Source organism: Myotis brandtii, unplaced genomic scaffold (genome assembly GCF_000412655.1).
Source record: "Myotis brandtii unplaced genomic scaffold, ASM41265v1 scaffold668, whole genome shotgun sequence".
NCBI classification, from domain to species: Eukaryota; Metazoa; Chordata; class Mammalia; order Chiroptera; family Vespertilionidae; genus Myotis; species Myotis brandtii.
This window is the reverse complement of record NW_005370597.1, coordinates 985,984-1,005,953: the sequence shown is the minus strand read 5'-3', so window position 1 is coordinate 1,005,953 and position 19,970 is coordinate 985,984. Positions and strand designations below refer to the sequence as shown.

At 47.2% G+C, this 19,970-nt stretch overlaps 1 protein-coding gene and 1 long non-coding RNA gene across 2 annotated transcripts; both read right to left on the bottom strand.

Annotated features, from left to right (window-relative positions):
• Positions 1 to 1,898: 1,898 nt before the first annotated feature.
• On the bottom strand, positions 1,899 to 11,904 carry LOC106723879. The gene is made up of 3 exons (XR_001359618.1): positions 11,572 to 11,904; positions 3,233 to 4,305; positions 1,899 to 2,613 (listed from the first exon to the last, which is right to left on the bottom strand). It is a non-coding gene; the product is annotated as an uncharacterized LOC106723879 (long non-coding RNA).
• A 4,504-nt stretch (positions 11,905 to 16,408) lies between these two features.
• On the bottom strand, positions 16,409 to 19,961 carry EGR1 (early growth response 1). The gene is made up of 2 exons (XM_005881022.2): positions 19,644 to 19,961; positions 16,409 to 18,957 (listed from the first exon to the last, which is right to left on the bottom strand). The coding sequence occupies exons 1-2, from the start codon at positions 19,897 to 19,899 to the stop codon at positions 17,633 to 17,635; spliced, it is 1,581 nt and encodes a 526-aa protein (XP_005881084.1). The 5' UTR covers positions 19,900 to 19,961; the 3' UTR covers positions 16,409 to 17,632.
• Between the last annotated feature and the right edge of the window lie 9 nt (positions 19,962 to 19,970).

Here is a 19,970-nt window from a genome sequence, read left to right as displayed (position 1 = left end):
CCTCGCGCCGGGGTCCGGGGTCCAGCCTGGCGTGGACGCTCGACCGAGACGAGCGGGATTCCCAGCTCCGCGCGCACCTGCTCGGTGACCCCGAGTGAAGCGCTTTGGTCTCGGAGCCTCGGATTCCTCGTCCGAGGCTGATGGGGATGAAATGAGAGGATGCCCTTTAGGCGTCTCCTGCAGCGGGCAGGGCCCGCAGGGACATCTCCGTGGTCCTCACCATCACAAGCGGGGTGGGGGCCGTGTTCCCTGTCACCTGCTGTGTGTGCCCTTCTAGCCTCTTCCCAGCTGAATGCAGGGCTTCTAGGGGAGCTGACGGATTCAGAAGAGAGATTTCCAGAAGAAAATAGGGCAACCGTCAAATCTAGAGTTTTCCCTTCCAGACTGCGGCGTTTAGACAGAGGGAGCTCCAGTCCCAGCTTCTCCCCTTACCAGTGGTTGATGCTGAGAAAGGCACTTCCTTCTCCGAATCTCCCTTTCCTGATCAGTAAAATGGGGGTAATCGTTGCTGGTTTGCAGGGTTGTTGTGGTAACCAAATCAAATGTGTGAAAGTGCCTGACCTGGAGAAGGTGCTTAAGGAATGTCAGTTCCTCAGTTCTCTGTGCACTTTCCCAAGTGGGTGTGGGAAGAAGGAGACATGAAAGGCTTGAGTACTCGATTGACCATTCTCCCTGGAAACCTGTCCCTTGGGGAAGACTGTCCCTTCTGTGGCATCTATGGGACCTAATTGCCAAGATCTGGTGCCGGAACCAGAGGCAGGTGTTGGCCCTGATGCTCCCCTTTCTCCATCCCTATGACCTGCCCTCCCTCCCTGCTTCTCTTCTCTACCTACCTCAGAGCTTAGGTGACCTGGAATGTCTGCTAAGGGCAAAAAGAACCTGGAGGAAGTTGAAGTTCCCATCACAGTCAGAACCTGGTATCTAGGACACCATACCCTCCCACGCCTGCTGCAGTACCACACCCACACATTTCAACAGGAGATGGGTATCAATCTCAGAAAAGCATTTCCCAATCCTCCCATGTTGGCCCTGCCCTGCCCTCATCAGTTCTGCCCGCCCTGGAGTCCCACTTAAATCCAACCTGAATCTTCCTGCCTCTCCATCCTGCTGAACTGCAGTTAGCAGCTCCTAAGAGGTTCCAGGCAAATTTGTGGACACACACAATAGATGTATATCACCCACGGCCTTGTTTTCTTTCCTCCTTGTTGGACAAGGAGGCTGTGGTTGGCATGGTAACCTTCCTTGTATAAGTTGCAGCCCTCAAGGATGTTTTCAATTCCAGCAGAGACATAGCTCCTTCCCTCCACTGTAGATCACGAGGAGACAAGTAGCTGTGTCATTCTGGCCTCCCCCAGAATGGGGATACAGTGCTGGTGGCACAAAAGATGGTCTGGTTCATGGAGGGCAGGAAAGGGCTTAACGGAGATGCTGACTGGATCTCTGAGGAACAGGCTCCTTCTGCACTGTGGGTTGATCCTTAGCCACCCAGAGAAACCAGGATATTTAGGGAGTCTCTCGGGGTCATCCTTAGCCACCCAGAGAAACCAGGATATTTAGGGAGGTTTCATGGTGAATGGTAAACACACATCTTCACTAAAACCAGGCACCCAACAAATGGCCTAATGCTGGTGCTTGCTTCTATAGAAGCTGATAACCCATAAAACCTCTGTAATCCAGTGATTTCCCTTCTCCAGAGCCCCTCTGTGGAATAAATGGGTATTTATTAACCATCTCACTTGTTCCAGTTTCCCATCCATTATTTCTTTTTTAAAAATATATTTTATTGATTTTTTACAGAGAGGAAGGGAGAGGGATAGAGCGTTTGAAACATCGATGAGAGAGAAACATTGATCAGCTGCCTCCTGCACACTCCCTACAACCAAGGTACATGCCCTTGACCAGAATTGAACCTGGGACCTTTGAGTCCGCAGGCCGTTGCTCTATCCACTGAGCCAAACCGGCTAGGGCCCATACATTAATTCTTCCCACCATCCTATGAGGGAGGTAGTAGACCACTCATTTTACCAATGGGGAAACTAAAATTTAGGCAAAGAACTTAAGCAACCTGACCCCAAATCACATGGCCATGGAGTGGCGGCTTGAGGGCTAGAGCCCAGGTCTTCGGATTCCCAATCCACAAGGTTTCTAATAAATCCTGTCTTCCTTTGTATTTGCTACCGTGTCCCTGAAAAAGAGATCCTCCCCCAGGTCCCAAGGCATCGCCTTCTAGGAGCTCCAGGAACCAAATGGGCATCAGCCTCAGTCTCCGTGGCAGCGCAGTCCTGTGGGGTCCTGTGTGGGCCGGCTTGGCACTGCAGCAGCAGCAGCAGCAGTAGCGTCCTCAAACTCAGAAGGCCTCCCCCTGCCAGCTGCCTCGTCTCTGTCATGGAGTTTCCCCAGCAGAGGGCAAGCCGAGGGAAAGTGGTTCCCAGCTGCCAGCTTCATGGAGGCAAAATTGCATTAGAGTCCGTCCGGGCTTCCCTCGGTCCCTCCAGAGTGAGCACATTCAGCTCCCCCGCAAAAGGGAGGGTGGGGGAGACAGACACAGGAAAAAGGGAAACTTCCATTTCTTTCCCTGGCTGGGAAGCACTTGGCTTCGAGCTGCCACTCATCCTGTAGGTGGAGAAGATTAATACTGATCCTTTGGAAATTATACAAGTCACTAAATGAACCCTTGGGCCAGAGCTTTGCCCGGGAGAGATGCCAGTAGGAAAGCCCTGGGTTTGAGTGCTGTGGAAGGGAAGGAGAGGCAGGTCTCAGGAGGGAGAGAGACCTCAGGATCTCCTCCTTGCCTCATGAGCTCTTTTCTGGGTATCATTTTTTTCTCTTTTTAATTGATTTTTAGAGAGGTGGTGGGGGGGAGAGAAACAGCAATATAGAGAGATACATCAATAGGTTGCCTCCCATACAAACCCCTACCTAAGTCACTAAATGAACCCTTGGGCCAGAGCCTTGCCCGGGAGAGATGCCAGTAGGAAAGCCCTGGGTTTGAGTGCTGTGGAAGGGAAGGAGAGGCAGGTCTCAGGAGGGAGAGAGACCTCAGGATCTCCTCCTTGCCTCATGAGCTCTTTTCTGGGTATCATTTTTTTTCTTTTCAATTGATTTTTAGAGAGGTGGCGGGGGGAAGAGAAACAGCAATGTAGAGAGATACATCAATAGGTTGCCTCCCGTACACACCCCTACCTGGGATTGAACCCAAAACCTAGGCATGTGCCCTGACTGGGAATCAAACCTGAGACCTTCCGGTGTGGAGGGACAATACTCTAACGAACTGAGCCACATCACACCCGCCAGGGCTCTGGGGATCATTCTTCTTTCTGCGAGTCTTCTGTCTAAAAAGATGAGAAAAGTCATGTCCTGGCAACGGAACAGGGTGAGGAAGCAGCAAGAGCAGGGAACTATCAGGTTGCGACCTCCAGCAAAACAGGGGAGGTGTTAATAGTATTAATGGTTAATATTTACAGGTGTCAATCACACTTCATTAATTATCTAATTGAATCCTGTCAGACCCTACTGTTATGCCTGCTTTAGAGAAAAGGAAACGGACTGGGCACACTATAGACAGTCTCTCATTTAATCCTCACTACACACCCATGAGTTGAAACCATGATGCCCATTTTCTCCAAGTGAAAACTGAGGCTCAGAGACGTAGGGGACGTGCCCGTGATCACTAAGTACTGTAAGTGGCAGCGTGAGGGGTTAGAATTTGTATGTGGGACTACAGAGTTTCACCACTTTGCCAGGCTGCCCCCAAGTCTTTTCCACCCCTCCCGGGGCTCCTACTCACATAGGCTGAGACCACAAAAACCTGCCCACACCTACATTCCCCTGGTGCTCACCACACAAGTGGCAGCCTGGCTGGGAGTGTTCACTTGTTAACTCAGACTTGCCACCAGAGCATTTCTGGGGGCCCTGTATCTTGGGACGGTGGCTGTCTCCAATGCAAACGCCAACGGGAGGAAACCTGGAGAGAGCTTCCCTCCCCTCCCCAGGCCTTGAAATACAAAAATGTATACATCAAACCGCCCTCAGGAGATCTCCTTCAGACCCAGGGAGGTGCTTCTTGGAGAAGAGGATGGAGGGCCCAGCGATTTCAACCAGGGAGGAAGAACAGCCAGCGGCGGCCTCCCCAGCCAGGCAGGCTCCTCCGCACTGACAGGAGCAGACGCCACTGCTCCCACCCACCAGGCTGGGCTGTGGGGGTGGGACACACTCGGAGTCCTGAGTCAGAGGACAGGTTCCGCTTCACTTTCCCTGGGACAAGTCAAGGATGTAGCAGTCAGTCTGTCTGGAGAGGAAGGGGAACTGGAAAGTGAGAAAGAATAGTGCTCATTTCCTTCCCTGCCATCCCTTTTATTTGTAAAGCCTTTTATTTATTTATTTTGTATTCCACCATATGTGGCGCATGTTCATTACAGGAAGATTTGTTAGTGTGAGTGCTCCTCCCTCTTCTCTCTCCTCTTACCCTCCCCCTAAAGGTTTCCAGCTCAGAATACAATCCTACTTTCCAGTTTAGAGTTTGGTCTTTGCCAGCCTAGTTTCTGGATATTTTGTAATGTAGAATCAGAATGGGGGTGAGGGGGTACTGGAGAGAGAGAGAGAGAGAGAGAGAGAGAGAGAGAGAACGAGCCTAAGGGGCTGGGAAAGGAAGGACTTGGGCTGAGAGGGTAAATTGATCTATATAATAAAGAACTAGGAAGGGGAAGGGAGAAGGGAAAGAGACCCATTAGAAAGGAAAGGTAGGAGAATTTTATGAAGTACTAGCATTGCTGTGGGGCATTAAATGGATTCCCCAAGTAGAGGTTGAAATAACTTTTTTATTTTGGGGCTCCAGGATCATAATTCTTTATTTGCAACTTCATGTAGCACTTTAACCATATAGAGACCCAGAATTTATTAGGGTTCCATACAGGAAAGTACAAAATATCATTATTTGAGAAACAAAAGAAAGCAATCAAGTATTTATCCTTTATTTTTTTACAACTATGATTTAGTGTCTATTCTTTATAGACAAATTCTGGCTAATAAATGCAAATAGAATGGTAGAATTACAAAATCACCATTTTGTAACCTCTAATGAGATAATGGATTTAGATAAGGATCAGCAATCATTGGGGATTTCTAAAACCACTGGGTGAAAGATAGAGAGGAACTTTAAAATACCAATAATACTTGAACCCACCAATCAACTTTAACATCACAAAAAGAGAGACCACATAAGAGAATTGAAAACATATCTTCACATAGAAACCTGTCAATAATGTTCATAGCAGCAGTATTATTCATAATAACCAAAAATGAAAACAATCCAAATGTCCATCAACTGATGAATGGGTAAGCAAAATGTGGTATATCCATACAGTGGAATATTATTCAGCAAAAAAAAAGAAAGACATGATGCATGCTATAATATAGATGAACCTTGAAAACATTATGCTTACCGTAAGTGAATAGTCAGATACAAAAAGCTACATATTCTGTTATTCCACTTATATAAAATGCCCATAATAGGCAAATCCATATCTATAGAGACAGACAGTAGATTACTGATTGCCAGGTGCTGGGAGTAGGGATGGCATGGAGGGTGACTGTTAACAGGTAGGGGGTTTCCTTTGGGGATGATGGAAATGTTCTAAAATCAGTGGCTATAATTGCATAACATTGTACATATAGTCAAAACTATTGAATTTTATGTTATATAAATTATACTGCAATTTTAAAAAATCATGTAGGAAATTAGAGATACAACTAAAAATTATGTGCCTCTCGATATGTTATAATAGCAAAAACATCGCATCACTTCAAAAGTAAACCTGAATCTGATCAAGGCCCTAGATGTAACACACAGTTTATAGGAAATTCATGGGGTAGAAGAACATATTACAGGGGAAAAGTGCAATCTGTCAAATTCTGGAAGTGGGGAATTCTTCAGAACATATAACCTGGCTTTTTCAATTAATAAGTAGCAAGAGGAACCGTTATGAGTGAAAGAAACTTAAAACCTATCAACCAAATGCAAAGTGTGGTCTCTTTTAGGTCCTGATTCAATAAAAAGAACTTAAAAATAATTACAAAGATATATACTGAAGTATTTACAGATGAAATTATATAACATTTGGAATTTGCTTCAAAGCAATCCAGTGTGCAGTGGCAAGGAGGAACGAGTGTGGTATAGACCAGCGGTTGCCAACCGGTGGTTCGTGGACCATTGGTGGTCCGTGAGGTCGAAAGGTTGGTGACCGCCTGTATAGACGAAACAAGACTGCTGTGAATTGACAGCTGTCAAACTGCTTGATAGATACAGAGAGGATTATTGCACTATTCCCTCCTACTTTTGTGACTGAAAATTTATACAACAAAAAAAATCATTATTCATGAAATCAGATCATATTTAGAAGTTATATCTTATTTGATAGAAAATGGGCTAAGATTGAATAATTGAGTTCAAGGCAATTCATACTTTATTGAAAGCTGAAATTAAAGAGCATGTATAAAACCTGAAGTGACCAGCCCAAATTATTTTATCATTACTACTATTATTGCAATAACTACATTGGAAGGGAGTCAGGGGCACCAGGACCCTCCCATAGAGGCAGGAAGCAGTGTGATAATTTAGAAGTGTGTATGGAACAGAGAACAACTTTCCAACACCTGGAAACATGCTCAAATTAAGTTGTCAGTCTTCCTTATAACATCTCTTGAGTCCTTGTTGCTCCTAAGAAAAGTAGAACCAGCAATGGCTGGGTAGTAATGATGGTTAGAGCATCGTTCCTATACACCAATGTTGTGGGTTTCATCCCTGGTCAGGGCATACACAGGAATCAACCAATGAATGCATAAATAAGCGGAACAACAAATCTGTGTCTCTCTGTCTGTCTCTTCCTTCCTCTCTCTCTAAAATCAATTAAAAAAAGAAAAGTAGAACCTTCCAAATCTGGCCCCAACCTGCCTTTCCGGCAGCATTTCCTGCTCCTCCTTTCCTTACTTCCCGGCCACCCCACCCCACCTTTCATCCCTGAACATTGTTGCCTTTGCACTTGCTATTTCCTCTGCCTGCAAATCCTCCTGTGAACTCCCAATCTTCCTTCTACAACCTGTTTCTCTCTTTCCTCCTCTTTGACAGAATTAGTCATTCTCTGTTCCATATACACCTCTAATTCATCACACTGTAAGGTAATTATTTATTTCTAAATCTACCACCACCACCACCTCCCAATTCTCCGCTGCCCCAGACTCTATCTAGTTTATCTTTACATGCTCAGGGCCTGATATATAAGTCAATATTTGACACACAACTGAGCGACGGAAGGAGCAGCGTAGACTTTGGATGGTCCAGTGCTGGGTATGGTCCCAAGAAAGTTATCCAGATTTGGGCTCTTCCTTCCAAGAGCCCTCTCAACCCAGGCAAACAGTCCAATCCAAGAAAACCAACAAGACCACCTGGTTAACACCAACTCAGTAATAAGCAGAGAAAGAAATTTAGGAGAAAGGCTTTGAGCCTTATAGTGTGTGCGTGCGCGTGTATGTGTGTGTGTGTGTGTGTGTGTGTGTGTGTGTGTAATGGGGATAGAGACATCATTCTGGTGTGTGTGTGTGGGTGTGTGTGTGTGTAATGGGGATAGAGACATCATTCTGAGATAAGGGCAAGATCTCATGAATTCTCGAAGAAGTAGTTGAGGGAGCTTGATGATCTAATAAAATAACTACCCTTTCTGACTTAAAAAACACACAAATGTACAGCCCCCAGATTTAGAAGCCAGCAGCAGCTCACTGGTTCTTCTATCCTGCCCCAACAGACCACCCACCTACGGGCAATACTAACAGCCAAATGTGTCCACTCAGCCCCGAGTTCCTAGAAAATCTCTCCCTTCTTTACTTTTAGCACTTTTCTTTTATGCCTTATGGCTGAAGGGGCAGGTATCTGCAGGGGAGAGAATATTCCATCAGAGTCTTCATAAAGACCCCTACATCAACAACAACAACAAAAAAGAAAAAGAAAAAATAAAAGAAAAAAATTGACCCCTACATCACACAGATTCTGGAAAATAATTATTGAGACACCAGGAGCCTGTGTGCACAGAGGGTGGTCACAAGGCAGCAAGAGGGCAGCCAAGCAGAAAGCCCTCAGAGGAAAATAAAACTGTCGGCTGGCTCCTTGATCTTGCACTTCTAGCCTCCAGCACCGTGAGAAATAAATTTATGTTGTTTAAGTCACCTCCCTACCCCCCAAAAAGAGAAGAATTATTTGCTTGCCTAGCCTTATTTTTTTCTTTCATAAATAGAATAATTTTCTTCTGATAATAAAAGATATCTGCTTATTTGAAAATACAGTAAAGTATAAAATAGGAAATAAAAATTTCCCATAATCCCACCAGAAGTAACAACTATTAACATTTGATGTATATGTAAGCACCTTAGTATGTATTTTATAAAATTGGAGTCATGCCATATAGAAAGTTTTATATATTACTTTATCACTTAGTGTTATATTGTGGGCATTTTTTCAGGTCAATAATTATTTCAAAACATGATTTATAGTAATGGCTGCATAGTAGTTCATTATATAACAATTGATATCAGCCATGGGACATTCATGTTGTTGCCAACTTTTCTCCATTACAAATAATACTGTAATTAACAGCAGTCTTGGAAGAATTGCTAGGTCTGAGGGCATGAACTCTAATAAGGCTTTGGGTGCATGCTCTTGAATGGCCCTCAGGAAAGCATGTGATGGGTTATTCTCCCTCCATCAGTGTATGAGTTTTGTGTGTCAAAGGTAAGTTGTACAAATGGTGAGGTGTTTCTATGTTCAGAAAAAAGTAATGTTCTTCTTTTCAAGAAAAAGAAGAAAATAAGCATTATTTTCCCCATTAAACTGATGGGGAACCTGAAGGCCATGGATTAATAACTCAAAGATTTGCTTTATGAATGAAGCCTGACAGTTGGGTCTGAGGAGACTGAAAAAAATCTTTCTGGATAAAGCCAAGATGGTCTGAGAAGAAAATTCTAAGGACCTTGGTAGTTTCATTAGTCCAAAATGAAATCTGGCTCTGAAGAGAATGAAAGATGATTCTGAGAAGATGATTTGGGGGAGTTAACACAAATCTGAGGGGGCAAAATTGGTTCTGAGGCTGCTGTAATGGGATCAGAAGCAGTCACTGAGAGAGAGAGAGAGAGAGAGAGAGAGAGAGAGAGAGAGAGATTATAAACATGTGAGAGACATCGATTGGTTGCCTCCTTGCCTCCCACATGTGCCCTGACCGGGGCTGGGGATTGAACCTGCAACCGAGGTACTTGCCCTTGACTGGGAATCTAATTTGTGACCCTTTGGACCATGAGCCAATGCTCTAATCACTGAGTCAAACCGGCCAGGGATCATTGGTAATTCTTTTTTTTTTTTTTTTGAAATATATTTTTATTTATTTCAGAGAGGAAGGGAAAGGGAGAGCGAGATAGAAACATCAATGATGAGAGAGAATCATTGATCAGCTGCCTCCTATATACCCCCTACTGAGGATAGAGCCCGAAACCCGGGCATGTGACTTGACAAGAATCGAACCTGGGACCCTTCAGTCTGCAGGCTAACACGCTATCCACTGAGCCAAACCGGCTAGGGCAGGTTGGTTCTTGTATGTGCCCTGACCAGGAATCAAATCCACAACCTTGGTGTATTGGGACAACACTCTAACCAACTGAGCTACCTGGCCAGGGCGGACCTGAGAATTTAAATGGGTGGTTCTGAGAGGACAGTTGGAGTGGACCTTTGGTGTTGAGGTGACTGAAAACTAGTTTTGATTGGGCGGCAGGAGGAGAGTCACTGTCTCTGAGAAGCCAGTTTGAGGAAATTCAAAGTTGGTTCTAGAGAGATTCAAGGATGGTTGGCAAGCTATGGTGGTTTTTCTTTTCTTTCTCCCAGAACCCTTCTAAAGCCTCTGGACCAACTTGCCCACAGTAGGTGCTCTGTTAATTTGTTCAATAAATGAGGTGCAATTTGGTTCTCAGGAGTCTGGTCACTGGATTTGGAAAGGTTCTAGGATGAGAAGTTGGTTCTGAGGAGGAATTAGCTTCCACAGAGGCTGAAGTTGTCTCTGAGGAGGGCACCCATTGCTGGTTTTGTGGAAAAGCAACTTCTGTGTTTGTCTGGGAGCTGAGGATGCACTCTGGCCTCGTGGGCAGCCTGATGTACCTGGGTCATGGGGATGGGAGAAGTCACTTCAGAATAAATTCATTTCTACCCATTTACCTCCCCGGATTTGTTTTCCTTTTTTAATCCTCGCCTGAGGATATTTTTTCCATTGATTTTCAGACGAAATGGAAGAGAGGAAGGAGGGAGAGGGGGAAAGAGAGAAACACATCAATTGGTTGCCTCCTGCATGTACCCTAACCAACCAGGGCTGGGGATCGAACCTGCAACCCTTGCCTGGAGTCAAACCCACAACCATTCGGACCTCGGGCTGACGCTCTAACCACTGAGAAATCCAGCCAGGGTTCTCCTCAGATTTCTTTCTTTTTTTAAAAAAATATATATATTCTTATTGATTTCAGAGAGGAAGGGAAAGGGAGAGATAGAAACATCAATGATGAGAATTATTGATCAGCTGCTTCCTGCACTCCCCCTACTGGGGATCGAGCCCGCAACCCGGGCATGTGCCCTTGACTGGAATCAAACCCAACACTCTATCCACTGAGCCAAACCAGCTAGGGCTCTCCCCAGATTTCTTAAATCCCCTTCCTCAAAATGAGTCCCGATGAGAATATTAGGAAGGCCTTCTCCCCACTACCCCAGGGCCTGCTCTTTGGCCTCCAGTTTGCAAATCAGCACCATAATTTTAGAGGGCTGTGTCCTCCAAGCAGATACATACAGCAAAATGCAGCCATTTTAAGTGTACTATTCAATGACGTTTAGTAAATTTACAACGTTGTTCAAGCATCACAATCCTTTTTTAGAACATTTGCATCATCCCCCAAATAACAAGCTCATTCTCAGTCAAAACCTACTCTCACCCCAAGCCCCTGGCAACTACTAATCTACTCTCTGTCTCTATGGATTTGCCTTTTCTGGACATTTCATAGAAATGCAATCATACAATATGCACCTAACGTCTTTATCATAACATTTTTGAGGTTTACCCACGTTGTAGCGCACACCTGCATTTTGTTCCTTTTTATTCCTAAATGGTATTTGTTTGGGTGTACCACCTCTTGTTTATCCGTTCACCAGTAAAATAGACATTGCATTGTTTTCACTTTTTTACTATTGTGAATGCTGCTGCTATGAACATTCGCATCATATACTTATATGAACGCATTTCCATTTCTCTTGGGTGGATACCCAGGAGTGTGAATTGCTTGGTCACATGATCAGTGTATGTTTCATTTTATAAAAAATAGCTAAACCATTTTCCAAAGTGGTTGCTCCTTTTTACATGCCCACCCGCAACATATGAGAGTTCCACTTTTTCCACATCCTCACCAACGCTTGTTATTATCTGTCGGGAAAAGCTAATTATTAAGGATCATCTCCTAAAATAAGTGAAGCCACCCTCCCTCTGTCCCAGCCTTAACACATACCTGGGCAGGCAGCAAGGGCCAGTTCATCGGAGTTGGGAACACAGACCAAGACCAGTCCTCTGGCCTCAGCTGCCCTTTCACTCAGGCTGCTCCACAGTCCCGGGCTCCTGGGGCCCAAAGAGAAGAAAGAGAAGTTGTGATTACAACACTATTTCAGAACCCGGAGGTGGGTAGGATATAGGGTTTGTGACAACTGTCGGGTGAGTAGGGCCTGTGTTCCAGAAACACCATCCGAGAAAGAACCCTCAGAAGATAGTCATAGAAGGCAAAGTGTACAGATAACCTCTTAGGACTGGTCTCCCCAGGGTAACTTCCCTCGTCATCTGATCTTCGCCCCTTCCTCCTTTTGAGGTAGGAGTGCCTACCCTCTCTCAGGTGCCTTTCTCTTTAGAAAAGTATCACCAAGGACTTACATACCTTTGCCAAGCTGAATAAATAATGACAGCATATCTTACTTAGTCCCAGACATCTCATTACAGGGAAGGAATAAACAAACGGGAAGGAGTTTGAAGTAGAGCAATAAAAATGATGAAGGGGCTGGTTCTGTTTATAGGAGGAAAGATTAAATGAAGCAAACCCTTAGGAGGCTGGGCCCTGACTCAGTGTGTGTGTGTGGAGGGGGGGGGGGGGGGGGGGGGGGGAGGGGGCGTGGCGTGGAGATGGGTGATTTTTGCTGATTATTGCTTTGAGTAAGAGCAAGGCGAGGAAATGGAGATGTGCTGGGATAAAAGAGCCAGAATGGGAGGCTCTGGAGTAAATGGGGACACATCCACACAAAGACTTGTACTCAAGTGTGCACAGCAGCTCCAAAGGGAACCCACCCAATATGCATCCACAGGTGAAAGAATAAGCAAACTGTACGATAGCCATCCAGGGGAATACTCCTCAGCAATAAAAAGGAGTGAACTATTTATTCACACAACAACATGGATGAATCAAAATGATGCTAAGTGAAAGAACCCAGACCGAAATGAATGTATACTGAATTACTCCATTTATATGAAACTCTCCAAAAGGCAAACTAATCGATATGGCAACAGGAAGCAGGTAAGTGGTTGCCTGGGGACAGGGGTGGAAGAAGGAGAGATTACCAAGTGACAGGAGGAAAGTGTTTGAGGTGGTCGATAGGTTCATTATCTTAATTGTGGTGATGGTTTCCCCTGTGCACTGATACATCAAGACTCCTAAATTGGACAGTTTATATGTACAGTTTACTGTATATCAATTGTACTCCAACAAAGTTTTTAAAATAACAATAATAAAACAACCTAAGCACTGAGGAGAATGGGCTTGTCGGAGAGAGCTCTCTGAAAGGGGAGACGAGATAGTTTTCACCTGGATCTGAGGAGCTGCACCGACTTGACCTAAGAGAACTTCTCAAGTCAGCTTTGCCTCAAAAAAGGCTCTCCTAGATTCTAGCAACAGGAAAAGGGAGATGGGAAGAAAAATCACTGAAGTGGAGGGCTAGATTTGCTATTTGGGTGCAAACGTCTTATTAGCACCAAAAGGTTTATAGGTAAAGTGTAATTTTATTTGTTCAACACCTGATTCTTTTAGACTTGGCCTCATTTTCTCTAGGACACTGGGATCTCACTCTGCCCAATCTTTCCCTCTCAGACGGTCCTATGTCTGGCTGAACCGGGAAAAACAGCAGGGATGGGGAGAGAGGGTGACGCTGCAGGGATACCTCTGAGCCTATGGTACCCATTCCTGACTCCATTTCTGACTGGGGGTCGGGGAGCTCAGAGTGAGGGGAGATAGACAACCCTGCCTGACAACCAGGCTAAGCTCGCTGTCCTGAGTGCTTAGAATCTTTGAAAATGAATGAGGCTGAACATTCCGGAAATTCAAGAGAAAAGAGTCTCTCTCAGGCCCTAACTGGTTTGGCTCAGTGGATAGAGCGTTGGCCTGCGGACTGAAGGGTCCCAGGTTCGATTCCGGTCAAGGGCATGTACTTTGGTTGTGGGCACATCCCAGTGGGGAGTGTGCAGGAGGTTGATGTTTCTCTCTCATCGATGTTTCTAACTCTCTATCCCTCTCCCTTCCTCTCTGTAAAAAATCAATAAAATATATTAAAAATAATAAAAAAAGAGTCTCTCTCAGGTCCTGGGAGGAAGGGTGAAGAGTCCTTAGGACCTGGTTCTTTCTTTTTCTTCAGAATCTAAACCTTTGCTGGAGGAGTACCCCACCCTCTCGCCTCTATCACCTTTCTCCTCTCTATCCTTCTCCACATTCCTGAAGCCCTAGACAATGTCCCCAGGTATCTATCAGTTGCTCAACATTATCTGGGTCCCTCCCCTAACATTAGCCTTTATGATGATAGCTTCTATCAGCACTGTCCTATGCCCTTGGTTTCAGATTTCCCTCACAGGAGCAGGAGTTAAAATGGACACTTTCCTTTTATTTTATACTATAGGACTATAAAATGGGGCAATTTTGGAGTCTTGGCCTATTTTAACCATGCCAAGGAATTTGAGTTTGGACTGTCAGAACCCAAAGATACCCTGCTGACAGGACTTACAAAAAGTAGCTAGCAGCCTTGGCAGAATTGCTCACCACGCCATCTGCATCAGAATCGCCTGGGGTGCTTGCTACAGAGGCTAGTTCCAGGACCCCATCCCAGACCTCAAGAATCAGATAATCTGGGAATCTGGTTCTGATGCACTGTAATAGCATAGGAGACCCTCTGCTTTAAAGGGACAGATTCTCTTTGCTCTTTCTCTCATACTTTATTCTTGCCGTGTTTTGTTTCTTGGGAGTATGTGGGAGAAATTCTTAAGAATCTGTAACAGGCATAGACTTGTGTTCCTGGGCTTAGAGTGAGATGGGGAGAGGTGGGTGGGGCTGGGAAGAGGTGCGCCAATGCAAATATTGTCCCATCACTACCTGGCAATTTTGCCTGGAGGCACACAAGGATATGCCCTTTGCTAGAGAACATGGCTTGGTTTCCCCGCTCCAGGCTGAGGAGTCTGGTATCATGGGAAAAGGCAGAGATCAACGGTGTTGTTCGGGAAGGCTGGAATGGAAGAAAAAGAATTGGGCCAATTCCAGGGGATTGCTGGAATTCCCCTGGGCCCAGGGGAAGGTGTCCATGGGTAACCTGGGAGAGACCCACAGAGAGAAGAAGAGTGGAGGCAGGTGAGACTTTGACTTCATTCAAGGACTGAGAACAATACCAGGTAGGGAGGGCAATTATTCATTATCCTTAATTTGGGGGGGGGGGGTCAGAAATTGGGAGGGGGAACCCAAGGCTTGGGAATTCAAGGACACCAAATCTATTGCACCCATGTGACCAATAGATGGTGGTGTCTGATCAATTCACAGAAGATTTAGGATTGGAGGTAATGCTTCCATTCAGTGATCCATCCATCACTTTCCCCACCAAAAACTCAACCAACACCCTTCCTACCTCACACACAAAGCAAGTCATTCGGGTTGACTCCTATTTATCCTTCCCAACTCAATTTTTCCACCTTTCCTAAGCCCCGGGGTGGGTTGGGTGTCCTTCTCTGTGCTCCCATAGAGGCCCATGATTGCCCATATTATATAACAAAACACCATGTTGTAATATTTGGCTAACCTTTCTGTTTCCCCAACTGACAATCTGCATGGTTGTTGTGGCCAGCTCAAGGCCTCTCAGAATATAAGATGCTCACGAGGCCACAAGGATTGCTATAGTCACAAATGTGGAACCTCATAGGCTGGGACCAGAGGAACCTAGCATCTCAGGCCTCCTACAAAACAGTACAGACTTGGTCTGGATGGGAACCTTAAACACCAGGCCAGCCTCCTGCCCACTCTGTCTCATGCCCCTGGAAGCTGCCAAGGATGGCAGCTCCAGCTGGCAAGTAATGAAATTTCTTCCTGGAAGGATTCTTGGCTTGAGAACTGGCCCTCGCCTCTTCTAAGTTTCCTCAACACCCTCAGGTTCCTGGGGACATGGGGGATGGTAGGGAGAGCCCGAGTCAGCTCTAGCGTTTACTATTTCCCAGAGCCCTGTGACCACCCCTTAACTCTTGCCAAGTGCATATGGGCAAGAATTCCCAAGGACATAGATTTTTCCCAACCCTTGGTAGAGATGGGGGGCAGGGCTGGCTGAACATTTGGAGCCAGGAGAATAGTTCTGCCTCTGACCACATGTGTTCCACCCTACCTCCGGCCTTCTTTAGCTTTAACTAACCAAGATAAAGCTGAAGCCCACCAGATTGAGAAGGAACAGGCCCAGAATCAACAAGACAAGACCCTGCCCTGCCGTGTGGTTCAGTGGTTGAGTATTGATCTATGAACCAGGAGGTCGTTTGATTCCTAGTTAGGGCACATGCCCTAGTTGCCGGCTTATCCCCAGTAGGGGGTGTATAGGAGGCAACCGATCAATGATTCTCTCACATCATTAATGTTTCTCTCTCTCTCTCCCTCTGCCTTCCTCTGAAAACAATTAAAAAATAAATTTAAAAATGTGTACTTAAGAGAAAAAACAAAGAGAAGACCCACACCTAGTCCTCATAAGGAATTCATTCCAGCCCTGGCCGGTGTGGCTCAATTGGTTGGAGTATTGTCCTGTGTACTAGGTCACGGGGTCGATTCCTGGTCAAGGCACATACCTAGGTTGTGGGTTTGGTCCTGTCAGGGCACATACGGGAAGCAACCAATCGCTGTATCTCTCTCATATTGACGTCTCTCTCTCTCCTTCTCTTTCTAAAATCAACTTACAACAAAGAATTCACTCCAATGACACACAGTGGGCACCACAACTCTGGTGGGAATATCCTCAAAACCTTCAGCAGGGAGGATGACTGCAGAGCCCACCCCTAACCCAGGAAAGATACGTGCAACCATAGCTATTTTATTTTCCTTTTAATTTTTCTGAAGGATATACACCACATATCCCATGAGCAATAAAGCGCATTCAATGTGTTTATAAGCCAAACAGTCACTTTGTTTAAGCAAACACAAGTACATAGTAAAATAAAACCACAAAATAATGAACTGCATGTTCATAACATACAAAAATCGCCGCCTACTCAGTAGGTAACTACAACATTCCAACTCCTGAATATATTTATAAATTTACATTTTCAGTTAAAAAAATAGACTTTTGAGAGTTCAGATTTTTAGATTTTTTTTTTCTTACATTCTGGAGAACCGAAGCTCAGCTCAGCCCTCTTCCTTATTTTGCTTCCAAAGCTTCCCCCGAATCATCACTCCCTGCCCCCCTTAAGGCTAGAGGTGAGCACGTCCCTTAAACTGGCACATGTCAAGCTGTCAGCAAGGCGCATCACACAAAAGGCACCAAGACGTGAAACTTTTTAAACCAAAAGGACGAAGAAAACCACTTTCAAAAAAAAAAGAAGAAAAACCAAACCATATTTTGCCACATGTGAGAGAGTACAGTCGGGCAATATTTACAAAAGGTTAACGGAACATCACTCTGACACATGCTCTGATTAATACCAAGGACTGCTGTTTCAAAAAAAGCTTCGAACTTAATCATCACAGCAACATCACAAAATAAAGGATCACCATTGGTTTGCTTGGCTTTTCTTTTTTTTTCCCCCCCAAAGTGAGGCCCTAACTCCAAATAATACAATAGAATATGCAAATTATCTTCACATCAAGAGTACCCCAAGGAAAACAAAATCCATAGCAGACACTGTACAAGGGTACAGGGCTGGGCTCTGAGGGGCCCAAACCCCATTTTGCCAACTTGATTTTCTAGCATTGAAGGGACAAGGGGTCAGGCATATGGTGGAGATGATACTGAAATGATATATCCAAAATCCATGCAAATCAAGTTCTTGGATGGAGGTGAAGAACTTGGACATGGCTGTTTCAGGCAGCTGAAGTCAAAGGGAGTAGATGAGCAAAGGGGAGAGGGCAGAAAGGATTGTTGGCCAACAGAATTTCCACGCTGACCCCGGGGGTCAAGTAGAGGGGGAGGATTGGCTCTGAGAACCTCCATCTGACCTAAGAGGAAACCCTCCTATGGCCAGCTCCTCCTCCTCCTGTCCTTTAAATCTCTTGTGTCTCTTTTCCTCCCTTTTCCCTTTTTTCCTCTTCTCCTTTAGCAAATTTCAATTGTCCTGGGAGAAAAGGTTGTTGTCATGTCCGAAAGCCCTGTGGAGGCGCTGAAGGAGTTGGTGACAGCTGAGGAAGGGAAGCTGCTGACTTGGGCCGGGAAAGCAGGGGGGACGGAGGAGTATGTGGTGGCCACCGAGGGCGAGGGGAAACCACTGTGCACAGGGGATGGGTAGGTCGAAGAGCCAGGAGAGGAGTAGGAGGTGGGCACAGGTGATGGGTATGAGGTGGTGGCTGGGGATGGATAAGAGGTAGTGACCGGGGAGGTGTAGGAGGTAGCCACCGGTGATGAGTAGGACGAGAGGGAGGGGGTGGTAGAGGAGGCCACACCTTTGTCTGCTTTTTTGTCCTTCTGCCGCAAGTGGATCTTGGTATGCCTCTTGCGTTCATCGCTCCTAGCAAACTTTCTCCCACAGATGTCACAGGCAAAGGGCTTCTCGCCTGTGTGGGTGCGGATGTGTGTGGTGAGGTGGTCACTGCGGCTAAAGTTGCGCATGCAGATGCGACACTGGAAGGGCTTCTGGCCAGTGTGGATGCGAATGTGGCGGGTGAGCTCATCCGAACGAGAGAAGCGGCGGTCACAGGACTCCACTGGACAGGCATAGGGGCGTTCATGAGGGGGTGTCTTGCTGGGTCGGTTGGGGTACTTGCGCATGCGGCTGGGTTTGATGAGCTGGGACTGGTAAGTGGTGTTGAGGGCCTTTAAGTCCTGAGAGCCCGACTGTGTGGCAAAGGCCTTGATGGTAGAGAGGGGAGTGAGCGAAGGCTGCTGAGTACGGCTCTCCAGGCCCTGGAAGGGCTTCTGGTCTGGGGTGCCCAGGCCCAGGTCCCCCTGCTGCTGTGGAAACAGATAGTCTGGAATCATAGGGACCTGGAAGCTACCCTTGGCAGCAGGGTAGGCAGGAGGCGGGTACTGGAGCGCAGTGCCCGCTGAGCCTGGAAAGGCCTGGCTTTGTGGCTCAGGGAAGATGTCAGTGTTAGGTGTGGGGAAGGTGGGTGCCGCTGAGTAAATGGGGCTGCTGTCATTGGACGGCACCGCGCAGCTCAGGGGTGGGCTCTGGGAAGCCGAGGAGGAGGAAGAGGCTGCTGGAGATGGTGCTGAGGATGAGGTGGCCGGTGGGTTGGTCATGCTCACGAGGCCACTAACCAGGCTGAAGAGGGGCTCAGGCCACAAGGTGCTGCCACTGTTGGGTGCAGGCTCCAGAGAGAAGCGGCCAGTGTAGGTGATGGGAGGCAGCCGGGTGGTTTGGCTGGAATAACTTGTCTCCACCAGAACCTTCTCGTTATTCAGAGAAATGTCAGGAAACGACTCTGGCAGGAGAAAGAGAGGGAGGAGGCTCGGTTACTGGAGAGCAATCACTGGAGGACGAGGAGGAGCGGGGCTGTCAGGCAAGAGGTCGGGCCGGCTACCATTGACGGCCGAGCTGGTTAATAATTGATAGCAGCAGACTGCAATGTTCCTGGACCCGCTCCAGCGGCAGAACCCAATTCAACAACAGCTGACGCAAATACGGAGAATCCCCCTCCACTGCAGCTCCCAGCGCTCCGCAGCGGCGGCGGCGCGGCCCAGGGATTCCCGCCAGCACCCGCTCAGCCACCGCCGGTGCGCATCCCCTACCCCGGGGAGCCGGGACATCCCTGGCCTCGGATCACAGCCCTTCCTTGGGGACGGGCGGCAGGCAAGGCAAGCTTTTCGGGAGGGGGAGAGGGCCTCGCCGTCCTGCTTATCAAAACAAGCCCTCCCCCACCGTCACCCACCCACGCAGCCCTAGAGCTCTCCATCCAAAACAAAAGCTCGCTCCTCCGCGCACCGCTGGGGATGAGGAGGGTGGGGGTGGGGGATGTCCCCAGGCATCCCTCTAACACCTGACTCTGGGACGCGAGGAATAGAAGGGAAACCCCACTTGCATCCCCGAGGTCCTGCAAAGGCTGTGGGGAAGGACGGGACGCGGGGATGGTGGCGAAGGGGCGAATCCTCGGCGTAGGCCACCGCTTACCTGAGGTCAGGTGCTCGTAGGGCTGCTCGCCCGCCTCTCCTTGAGGGTTGAAAGCGCTGCCGCTGCTGCTGCTGCTGCTGCCGCTGCCCTCGGGCGCCCCGGCGGCACCGAGGAACTGGGGAGCCCCGTTGCTCAGCATCATCATCTCCTCCAGCTTCGGGTAGTTGTCCATGGTGGGCGAGTGAGGGAAGGAGCCGAACGGGTCAGAGATCTGCAGCGGGGACATCAGCTGCATCTCGGCCTTGGCTGCGGCCATCCCAGACGGGCGGGCTGGAGAGCGGTGGTTGGGGCGGAGGGGGGCAGCCCGGGGCTGGAGATGCGGGGCCC